The 12,267-nt window shown below is 48.2% G+C and overlaps 1 protein-coding gene across 1 annotated transcript in view; it reads right to left on the reverse strand.

The window, feature by feature from the left end:
- The window catches only part of PLXNA2 (plexin A2), a 214,045-nt gene that overhangs the window by 109,493 nt on the left and 92,285 nt on the right, over positions 1–12,267 (reverse strand). The window contains exon 4 of the mRNA XM_082434450.1: positions 8,120–8,254. Within this exon, the coding sequence (XP_082290576.1) occupies positions 8,120–8,254 (135 nt within the window). The remainder of the gene's footprint in view (positions 1–8,119; positions 8,255–12,267) is intronic.

Genomic DNA, 12,267 nt, shown 5'->3' on the forward strand with positions numbered 1-12,267 from the left:
CTGCTATAGCACTGCTCACTCTATATTGTAATTTATCTATACATCGTTCTTCCCCACCAGAATGTGGCCTCCCTGAGGGCAGGGATTATATTTTATTTATCTTTCTATAAAAGCACATTTAACAGTGCTGTTGTTGCATTGTAAAGATCAGAAAGAAATCAAGACAGTACCTATCTTCAGGGCAACCCTATTTATAAGATCTTTTGCTGGAATATTACTTAGAAAGACTGCCCTGTCTATATCTGCATATGCAAATAACCTGTCAGTGGACAGCTCTATGCATTATACATGGTAGACACTTGACGGTCTGTTGAATAAATGAGTCTGTGTATGCAAATGAGATGCAAATCTTTCCCTATTTTAATTTGACCCTTGGGAACATCTTCAGGGACTCCCTTGGGCTCAGGTTGTTCTAATGTTTTTTAATTGAAAATCTTTTAACACAACCAGTTTTGTATCTTGCCTGTGCTGAGTGAAGCTGTTGTCAAGTTGGGAGAAGAATGCTGGGCTGGGCTAGGTTAATTAGGATTAATTCTGGCTCTTCTGGTAATTCAGAACATGATCTAGGAAGTGACTCCCCTCTCTGGGCATCATTTTCCTCATCTTTAAAATAAGTGGGGTTTCCTTCCAGTACTGAGGTATAGTGATTTCTCATCTTTTGGTCCTAGGCATGTCATTCTGGGCAATCAGAGTGTCAGCATTCAGCAATCCTACCTAGAAAGAGAAATCGCATCCCTTGCCAAGGATTAGAGAAAGAGTCTCCAGCCCGCCTGCCCATGTAGAGAAATGAGTTTTTTAGGCACCAGTTCTCTCAGCCTGGGCATTGTGTTCAATCATTTCTTTCCAAACCAAAGGATTTTAAAATAAGAGGCTGGAGTTTTCTCTCTTAAATACAACAAGCCAAGCGTCTGATTAATAGGGTGGGTTTGCATTTCCTTTCCCTCATATGAAAATATTTATAAAAAATGCTCCAATGAGAATTTTAATAGCCAGGGAATCAGCTCCGTGTCAGCTTCTTTGTTCCCTGATATTTGAAATGGGGGGAAAGAAAGAGGGAAAAAATCAAATCCAGGCTTGGGGTGGGGGTCACCAGTCCCTGAACCCCCTCCTCCACGAGGCAGGATTCCCCTCCTCCTTTGGGAAAGGCACTGAGATGCGCACTCAGCTCCTGGGCCACACTGAGGTCCTTAACCAGAAACACATGTGCATCAAAGCCTTGGATTGAAAGTGACACATTTGAAAACAAAAGTACAGCAGAAATTCGCTTATCCTCACTTTTCTAATCCGCAAACTCTGTAATTCTCCCCAAAGTCCCTCAGGCTCTGCTCCAGCCCCTGCCTCCTCAAATTCTCTCCCCCCTGTGGCTCAGCCCAGGCCTCCCAGCTCAGGCAGAAGGGAGAGCTCCTGTTACTGAGACTTCGACCGCCTTGTAAAAATACACCTTGGCACGCTCTGCCTCCACCCTGGGAAGCCTTATCGCCAGGACTAAACAAATGTGCACAATCAAAATAATAGTCTGAGATGTCAAAATAAATGAGCAGGGGACATCTGGAAGTATGGCTCCCCAGAGTTTTTTCTTCCCCTTCCCCTTCCCCAAGTCTTTAGATGCCTAGGGGCTTGGCAGTTCAGTGGCTTTGGTCACAGGTGAGAGACTTACTGCCCTTACGTCACAATAGGTCCTTTGAAAATGCTTCTTATTTTTGGCCCTAGGTCCAGGTTTATAGTTGACAGGCCCTCCCCCAAACCAAGGACACCAAAATTCGTTCTCTAGTGAAGCTGGCTGGACACTGCTAGGGTGGCATGCTAGAGGCATCTGGTCTGTGTCCTTCGAGCCCTCTCCCCACCCCATGCAGGGTCTTAAACTAGTGCAAGGAGCTGGAGGGTAGGGGGGTCTCTCCTGCACTTGAGACCTTCAGAGAAGGATAGCTTCATAATCTTTCCAAATAATTCTGATTGCTAATAACTCCAGGCCAAAGTTCTTCTTGCCTCAACTCTCTGAAATTACTTAAGATGGGGGTGATTAAAAAGTTACTTTCCTGTCATCCGTGGGGGTAAAGTCCCATTGCCCTGCATGAGACGGCGGATCATCCAGCAGGACCATCTTCCGAGTGGACTGATGCAACATTGCACAGGAAGACTGCCCGGGACAGCCCTTAAAATCACATGCCATCGTCTGGGCAATTTCCAGGCAGTGTGTCCCTGTTCCTGATGGATTCCCTCAAAGGCTTCCCAGAAGCACTTTCAGAGCCACCTTTGATGTGGGTCTCATTTAGGACTTAACACAACCTTCAGTCCATCAACAGCAAGCTTTAAAGCTACTACTGGCACTTCCCTGTGAGTTCAGGGAAATCAAACCAGTTCTGGTGACTGTGGTCTTAGGTGTTGGGTGTTGTGCAAGGCTGAAACGGCCGCTAGCCTGCTCCATGCCCTATGGGCCTCATACTTCCCATCTGGGGTCAGGATGGGTGAGCTTTGAAGTCCTTACCAGCTCTGATGCTCTATGGTTCATAACCTGGGAGACAGGAAACCATGTATTTACCTTCCCTGTGCCTTGTTTCTCGAAGCATGGTCATGGGCCACACCCATCAGAATCACCTGGGGTGATGGGCAGTAGAGAGGTGAAGAGTCAGGTAGAAGACAGAAGGAATATGACTTCTAAGGCTAAGTCGTAAAAAAAGGCAATAACATTTGTACCTTATTTGTGGGAATACTCACTCTTGGAGCCCTGAGCGGCCATGTCTGCCATGAGCTGCCATGCTCAGGATGTCTGACCATCTTGAGGTCACCATGCTGTGAGGAAGCCCAAGACACAGGGAGAGGCCTTGTCTAAGGTACCCTGGCCGACAGTCCCAGCTGATCCCAGCCTTCTAGTTCCCAGCTGCCAGACATGTGAGAGGACGTGCTTCCAGATCATTCTAGCCCTAATCATTCCAGTCACCTCAGCCCATCCATGTCATCCCAGCAGAGGCTCCAATCCCGATGTTGCAGAAAAGAGAAAAGCCCTCTTCGGTGCACCCTGTCTGAACTCCTGACTTTTACATAGTTTGTGAGCATGTGAAAGTGGTTGTTTTATGCCCCTCAGTTTTGAAGTGGTTTGTTACATAGCAATAAATGACCAGAATGTGTGCCGATAACTGACATACATATGGGCATTCAGAAGTGGGGTCTGAGCGTCCACAACTTGGAGAATGGCAGCCCCATCTACTGCAATGAGCTTGAGGCTTGCTTACCTACTTGGTGAGGCCAGACATGGAAAGCCCCAGGGATAGCCCCTTTCTGGCCCAGTGTCCACACATGCAGCCAGACAGGGGCCTGGAGGCTTGGGGGATGACCAGGGCTCAGGGTCCCCCTCCCTTCTCTCCACAGATGCCTGGAATACTGGCCTCCTGGGCCTCACACATGAGCCCAGGGCTGCCTTCGCCTGTATCAAGGGGACCAGGACTGTTTAGTCTGCTGGGCACATTCCTGGATTTTAAAAATAAATAGCAGATTATGAGCGACTCAGCCGGATGCTGTCATTAGGCCAGGCCAGAGGCTTCTGAGGTGTCCCTTGGGAGGGAGCAGCAGGAACGTCAGGTTGGAGGTGTTTGCCTGAGACTGGGATCTCTGTCTCAGCCGTGATTTATAGTGGAGATGCTTCTAGCCCTCTCTGGGGTCTCAGAAGTTCTAATAATACTACGAATGACAATACGATAATGACAATAATCATTACCACTTATTGAAAGCACTGCCTGTGTGTCAGACACAGTGCTAGGTAATTTATATATAGTCTCTCGATCCTCACAACAGTCACCATTATTAGGCCCACTATACAGATGAAGAAACCGAGGTGTAGAGAGGTGAAATAACATTCTCAAGGCCATATGCCTAATAAGTGGTGACAGATTGTGTGCAAGGCGGTCTGACTCCCATGCTCCCACTCTTAACCACTATGCTACCTTGCCTCTCCAGGCCTCGAAATAGACAGCAGCAATCCATGTCCTCACCCACCCTAAACACACACACACGCACACACGCATTACAAGCCTTTCTGCTGTTCCCAAGGCCCTTTCCAGCCTACATGGAGCCATTCTCCACTGTGACTCCCTTTTTCCATTTCACCCTTCGCTAGATCATTTTATGCCTCTATTCCCTCTGCTAATTCAAACTAATTAAAGTATAAAATAGAATAATTGCTTCCATCCGCATACATTTTTCCCATCTACCCTGAGTACAGAGTTAGATTCCCTTTCTCAGAGTGGCCAGGCTGACAAGTTGGGTGGAACCTGGGGCTATCAAGTTTCTTTTCATCTTGTGACTTGCTTTTTCACTTGGCTCGTTGCCTGATTTTCCCTGGTCCCACCGTCTGACTTCCATTAGACACTGAGGATATGGGAGCGACTTGAATTCCCTCCCATAACATCTGCCGGTCGATTCGCTGTTGAGGAAGCTGGGGTGGACTTTCTAGGGAAGAGGCAGGCATCCTATCCATGGAGCACCTGGGCAATTAGTAGGATCGGGGAATTGGTTCCCAATTGTTCCCCTGGGACTGGCCGGCGTTGGATCTATTAACAGTACATTAACATCGACTTGTAAGGCAGTGGCACTAACGACCCAACACTTCTTACTAGTCTTATTTCTTAATTACATTTAATTAACTAAGAGAAAGAGAGAGAGAAAGAGAGAGAGCGCACATGAGCCTATATTGGATTGTTCTAGCTCTATGGGGAGATGAAAACCTGTCTAGGCAAAACTGGAGGCCAGAGACTTGCTTCTACTCTCTTGTGGCATCAAGGATACAATAGGTGCCATGATTTGGGGGAGGGGGAGGGGAACAGGGAGACAAGAGCTGGGGACATGGTGAAGGCAGGTGTGAGAGAAGGCTGCCCAGAGATTTACTGGAAAGTGAGGCGGTGGGAAACCCCATTCCCACGATGTCTTATAAGGTCTTAGGTCTTTTAGGGAACTCCAAATTGTTAAATGACTGCCTCAAAACAGGAATCTGCGTATCCATAGCCGCCAGCGTTTCTACCCTCACTGCAGGGTTTACCCTTCGGGAAAGGAGTTCATATGGGCACGCATGGACTCATAAAACTCGTTCAGAAACTTCTTTTGGTCTAACCTCAAGGCTGTTTCCTGCGCTTTTGGGGTTGTCTTCTGGAGACGGAGAAGAGTCCTGGTCCCAAGACCTTAGACAGGTCTCCTTAAGGTCTGAAAGAGCCTCTAGAGAGTTCGATTTATTATCTCCACCCTTCAAGCTGAGGAAACTGAGTCCCTGAGAAGTTCAGGGTCTAGGTCAGCCAGCTGGTTAGAGGTAGGCCAGGACTAGAATATAGGCCTCCTGGCTCGGCCTGAGGCCTGCTGGGTGTGCCGACACTTAGCTTCCTCCTAGTCACCACCCACGGTCACCACCCTCCTGAGTAATGGGATCGCAAAGGCTGAGAGCTGGGACAGGCCGTGAGGAATCTGAACGATGAGTATTCACGGTGTGTGAGGTGGCGTGAAAGGAATTGCCCTCTTGCTGTCTCAGCCAAGCCTCACATCGACCCCTGGGAGACATACTGAGGTGACGTGACTTGTCTAAGGCCACCCGGTTATAAAATGTTGAGAGCTTCGGACCTCAGTTAGAGCAAAAGCTGAACTAGAACCCACGTCATTTGACTTTATTTCCATTGACTGTTCTCTTGCCACACATTCAACGGTTTCCTTTAAGAGGTCCGAGCTGTCTGTGAACACCCGGTACTCTTGGCTGCTCAGCCTCAGACAGATGGCCCTCCTGAGGTGTTCTTGGCCCTCATCCCTGGACCCAGCCCCTGGTGAAATCACCAGGCTACCTACTGCCACATGGCCTGCGGCTCTCCAAGTAACAGGCCTCTGAGCTCCACCACCAGTCCGCCTCCGACTCTGCCCGCTGATCACGGCTCCACCGGGCATAGGGACCTCCCTTGACTAATATCTCACCTGATTCAAGAGAGCCCCATGGCATTAAACCCAAATTCTTCCTATATCTGCTCAGCATGACTGGCTACTACTGAGCCCTTCTGTTTGGTGCCAACTGACAGGAACCAAGCAGCAGATGCAGAAGATGAGACCAAAGGAGGGATTATTTAGAAATAAGCTATGCAGACACTTGGTTTAGCCAGAGCTGATGCTCTCAGAGACGACATCCGATATGGTTTCAAGAGGTCATTGTATTCCCTGAAGGCCACTTATCAGCCTCCAGCCCTCCTCTTTGGCCACGTTTTGAATTCAATTTCAGAAAGCATCTCACTTGACTAAAAGATATGCAGCCCAAATATGTGCCTTGGCATCTTCTCAGTTCCACTGAGGTCTCACTGGTCACTTCTATTTGCTGTTTCTGCTTTTCTACTTCATGGGGTTCAGAGAACCCAAGAAAGAATTTTTATCCAGAGTTACCAGCCTGGTCCTCGGCCATACATAACATCTTTTGAAAATATCATGTTAACATAGGTCTATTTGATCCCAGTGACCATCCTTTTATGCACCGGTCTAGGGAGCTATCTCCCCACCCACCCTTCTATCTGTAGGTATTTCTGCAGAAGCATCTGGAATGGTGTTCACCAAATGTTAGTTAACATGGTGTTACATTTGGGGGTGTGGGGTTTGGGAACTTGTTATTTCCTTTTCTGTATGTATTGTTTGATTTTGTATGGTGCCCACCTATCAGTTTTGTTTAAGAAATAACCTTTTGTCTTATAAACAAAGAAAAATAGGAAGGAAAGGCAGAGCATTTATAGCCTCCAATCTGATGATAAAGATTTCCTTGTTAGACTGTAAGCAACTTAAGGGTAGTGACCAAGTCCCATTCATTTTGCTGTTTTTCCAGTACATTGTTCCCCATAAATACATGCCCAGTAATTTTTTTTTTTAGGGTTACAAGTTTGCATCTGGACTTCTTTATGCCTCAACCATGGGGGCTACATGAAAGAAGATAAAAAGACAGGTGGGTTCAAGAGGATCTGGATGTAATTTGCATACAATTAGCATATGGTTTGTGTCATCTCTTCTCAGGAAGTAATTTTCAAGTTAAAGTTGCATCCCTTCTACCCTTATGCCATCATGTGCCCATTCACCTCTTCCTCCTTCCACTCATCCCTTGTCCCCAATTCAGAATTCACACATACAGAAAGGGAGGAGGGAAAGAGAACTCTGGGCAGGGTGAACTTGATGACAGACACCTGGAATCTTTGCAGAGTATTTTGAGAATGACACCTGAGTGGGGAGGTACCCTAAGAAAGCTCACTGGTCCTCCAGCGCCGCATCCTTGTCTAGCCTCTAAGTCAGTGTCCTCAGCACCAAAACAGATTCACAGCCCTTTCCCTTTTTTTTGTCCTTTATCTTACTTACCATGTTCAGGTCAATGTCAAGATCACCAGTCCTGCTGACTAACTGTTGACCCGCTGACTGAATGAATGGAAGGAGCCAGCCTTTCTTAAGGTCTAAGCTTTGCTTTCTGCACCTCCTCTGATTTGGGGACTCCCTTGTCCTTCTCTTGTCCTTCACCATGGCTCTCCCTGCATTTGCCTTCTCTCTGCTCCCACATATTCAGATCAAATATAACCCGAGGGAATAACATTTCATCCAAGAGGGTGGGGAACCCACTCAGGTGTTACCCAGAAAAGGACAGAATTCTATTTCTCAGGCCTCCCCAGCTCTGCAGGCAGAGCTGCAGCTTCCCAGAGCTGGCCAGCTTCTACCCTGCATCAGTCTAAGACTCAGCCCAATATTTTTATCTCCTTCTGGGCCTTATCTTGGGTCTATCTCTCCCAGCCTGGAGGCCTGGATTATTTACACCTCTTTGGCTCCCTTGAGCAGCAGACTCTGTGGGCCCGGGAGCAGTAAATCTACCTCCTAATCACACCAAGCTGCTTCGTGCAGTCTGGCCCGTTCTTGTGGGGCTGTTCATCACATGCTGAGACAGGGTCTATGGCCTAAAGAGAGGCTCCAGGAAGTGGCTGGCCCCAACTGCTTCTCTCTGACTCCCTGCAAAAGCTTCCTAGGACCCCTGAGCAGCAGGCCCAGGGGTCTCTCTTGTTCGATGGAATAGCTTCTGAACAAAGGTCACTGGTTATCTGCTGCTCCTGGGCTCTGGAAAGGAGGGATGTGTGTCAGCACTTACTTGTCTCTCAGACATAATGTATAGGTAGCGCTGATCAATGGAGAAGGCCATGTCCCGGAGGATGGGGCTCCCATCTTTGAGCACGGAGACCATCTCATATTGGACCCCACCATGGGGGGGACCATCGGCTCGAATCTGCAAAAGAAAAAAGGGCATCCTCAGCATCTGTACTCAGTGGTCCCCTGTGGGTTTACCTGCAGGTAGTTTATAGAAGATAATCCCTACATCCTGTGCCCAAGCGCTACCCTGAAGCAGGCTAGGTTACAGGGAAGACAGAGGTGCTTCTTAATTCAAACAGCCCAACTTCCACCAAGAGGAATCCTTTTCCAAGCAGTCTGAGTGTGCTGGTCTGGGACTTCTGATGGTGGGTTTATTTGTGTGAGCGTATATATTTTTAGGTGTGATCTGAATATCCCTATATGGTTATTCTTGTGTGTGTGTACATATATTTATAGCACTGCATGATGAGGGTGTGTGAGAGTGTGTGCTTGTGCACACTTATTTGTGTTTGGGGTAGGAGAATCAACATCTGCACAGAGTGCTTTTGCCTCGGGCAAGTAAGAGAGGATGGTGGGACCAGCACACAAACCATCAGAGAGCTGGTCATCAAGAGATTCAAGATTTTAGGATCTCAGAAAGGTCTTTCTGACCCCAAACATATCCCCTGAATGTGTGCAAATCCACCAGGAGATTTTGGTGAGCCGGGAATCCCTGAGAACAAAAATCTGAGAATCAGTCTCAGAGCCCGTCCCAGGATAAGAAGTCAGAAGGGACTTGGAGGTCAATTAGTATGGTGCTTCTCAGTCCTGGATATACATTAGAGTCATCTGGGGAGTTTTAAAAAAAATATGGCTGGATCCATTCATCAGAACCTCGGTGCTTGGGGCCCTGGCATCTTCATTGGGTTTCAAAGCTTCCCAGGTGAATCTAGTGAGTGGCCAGCATCTAAAAGCACTGACTGTAGCCCAGTGGTTTTCAAACCAGCATGCCCTGAGAACCACCTGGAGGGATTGGGAATGCACCTCTGGGCCCACCCCAGGGTTTCTGATTCAGTGGGAATGAGGCCTGAGAATTTTCATTTCTAACAATTCCCAGCTGATTTGGATGCTGCTAGTCTGGGGGTTTGAGAAGTGTTCCTCTAGACTAAGCTCTACACAGAATTTGGAATTTCAGTGGAGAGAGGTCCCTAAGGACCAGCACCTCATACAAAAAGGTGATGGCAGGGAGTCCATAGTTTGAATGTGCTCTCACCACTAGGTTTCCTGTTCCCAACACAGCAGCTGACTCTTGACCAATATTGCCAACCCCGGCTTGTTTCTTTGTCCTCCGTCCAACTAAACCCCCTCTAGCTCAAGCCCACTTTCCCCATGAAGCCTTCCCCAATCTCTCCACCACACTAATTGCTCCTCACCCTGATGGCTTTTTATCCACCAGACATTTTGTCCTGGGATTATAATCAATTGACTTGTTCATTGTATACGTACTAGCTAACGCGTATTGACTACCTACTTAAATTGTTCTCTAATTGCCTCACATGTGCGTAAGTCCGCCAACATTTTGAAGGCAGGAAGGCTTTCTATTTCTCTGAGGACTAGCCTCTGAGGACTAGAATGGAGCTGGGAACACAGCTGGTGATGGATAAAAGGGAATGCTTGAGAAATGCTCGTTGAAAGGACATGAACTATGAACCAACTGATAAAGTATCGTGGGCTCTTTAGTGCTAAATCAAAGTGAGGTCAAAAGACAATTTTCAGTGGACAATTTTAAGATGAAGTCTTTCCCTCCTATTCCCTTTGATTTCTCTCTTGGACTTCTAACCATCTTCTTCCCTCTGCCCATTTCTCCCACCCCACCGAGAGCTCCTGAGAGCAAGGACCATGACTTACTCATTGCAAGGGCAAGGCTTGGTGCCTGATGCCACAATAAACACGCAAGGATGGATGAATGGATACATGTTTAGTTTTTATTGGCTGAGTAGAGAGGGTCAAGAGCATTATTTCTTGCAGAGTTGGGAGGGTAGGACCAGTGCTTCTATTCAAAGTTTTCTACCCTCCTGAGAATCTGTGTACTTGAGGGGCCTGAGCCAGGGTGTGGTCTGTGTCTGTAGAGTTGGGCTGGATTGGAGTGAGTGAGAAGCAGACCACGAGCCCATTGTGGGATTGGGCACAGCGGTTCTGGAGTTCCTAGTGGCAGAAACAGCACTTTCCTGCCTGAGGCGCTGGGCCTAGACCCCAGGGGTGGGAACACTGGAGCAGGGCCAAGAGTCAGAGGTACCAGGTTCTCCTTGTCTGCTTTGATGGGTGACTTGGGGAGCTCTGGGCTTAAAGATGAGGAGGCGACCTCAGTGGAACCGAAGAAACTCTGCTCTCAGCCATTCCTACCCCAGTAACTCCCCACTGTGGGTTGGACTCTCCTTCTCCCCTAAGCTCCTCTTTTGACCTTTTTTCTGTCTAGCTAGTGGCTTCCTGCTGTTCCAAGCTGTTGCCTTGGCAACTGTCACTAAAACCCCTCCTTCCAGGGGAGGGGTCAGGGGGTCATTTAATTCATTCTCATAGGGCAGAGGAAGACTCTGGGGTCAGGAATGATGGTGTGGGGCTGAGGCTCCTGCCTTCCACCCTGGAGCAAATCTCATGATGGATTCAAGCAGAGGGAAGAACAGGGTCTCAGTCTGGGAAAATGCCCCACAATTAAAATAGTTCCCCTTAACCTTCAGAGCAGCATTCTCTCTCAGATGGACAAATCCAAACTTTCCATGAGATCCTTCTAGAAATATAGTAGCTGTTAATCACAAAAGTTCTCGGGCTATTGCAGGAGGTAGGGGGAGATGTGATAGTCATGACTTCTGGTTGACTTAACCTCAATATTCCACCTCCATAAAATGGGAGAGTTCAAGCTCTGCTTCCTCCTCCAAATGGGAAATGTCCCAGTGCTTCTCACGACCCTCCTTGTGACAGCTGCTCCTCTCCAAGGATGTTTAAGTCTCCTCCGGGCACTGGCTCAGCCCCAGGAACTGAGGAACCAGCCTCCCACGCCAGGGCCAGCCCAGGATCTCCCCGGCTGGGGAGGCCAGTTAACCCTCTGCCAGGTGAAGCAGCCCCGTCCCCAAGAGCCAGGGCACACAAAGTTAGAAGGAGGAAAGCCATGTCTGGCCCTTTGTGGTTCCCAGGACTAGATGGTACCCATGGCCAGGTTGCAGCTGAATTGAACCAAAGACAATTTATCATCACATACTCTGCTGCATCACAGTTAGGACAAATCCCAGCCATTAACTTTTTTCTGAATAAGAGACCTAAACAGTTTTTTTTTTTGTTTGTTTTTTTTCTGTCTACAATCCCAATCTTTCAATAAAGCAGTTGAAGCCAGAATCAAACCTACATAACTCTCAGACATCAGAGCTGAAACTAACCCAGAACAGAAAACGTTCTTGGTACTGAACCTGAACTAAGCTATCCTATTTCATTCAGTCTAAATCCCTGGAATGAAGAGCGGTATTGCCTAAGAGGTCTGTGCACCCCTACTTACTCCCTCATCCCATGCTATCTGCCTTGAGCTGGTGCAGCTCTCCAAGATACCAACAGGAGGACAGAGAAGATGGAGAAGGGGGCCAGGAGGCTGGGGGTCAAAGGGAATGAGGTGGGGGCAGGGCTGGCAGGCAGAAGGCAGGGGAGGCCAACTGGGCAGCAGAGGTCTTTCCCTTCCCTAATTCCCTTTGCTCCCTCCGGGCAACACACCACAGTGGGACTCAGGGTTCCTGGGTTTCTGCTCTGACTGTGTTCTTGTCTGGGCTTGATTTCTGCCTAATGGTACACTTTTAGGTCAGTTACCTCGTCTCCCCAAGGCTCAGTTTTCCTCTCTGAATGACAGGAAGGAGCAATCTTCTCAGGGTCTGTCACAGGAGAATCACAGACTTATGAAAACTGCCGGAGCTGTAGGGCTTTGGAGCCCATCTCATCCAAGCGCTTCCATTCATGGACATAGCTAGTCAGGGGTGGACCTGGGGCTCCCACCAGCTCCAGCCGGTGTGGTCCAGAGGAAAGCACATGGCTGATGAAGAGAACGCCCTGTGACTGAGGAGGGACAAAGGTGGGCCCTACTGTAATTCAAGCACACGAGTCCCCATCTTTCTCTGTCTTGGATGGGAAGTTTTG

The sequence above is a fragment of the Balaenoptera physalus genome (assembly GCF_965194825.1).
Source record: "Balaenoptera physalus genome assembly, chromosome: 1".
Lineage (NCBI taxonomy): Eukaryota > Metazoa > Chordata > Mammalia > Artiodactyla > Balaenopteridae > Balaenoptera > Balaenoptera physalus.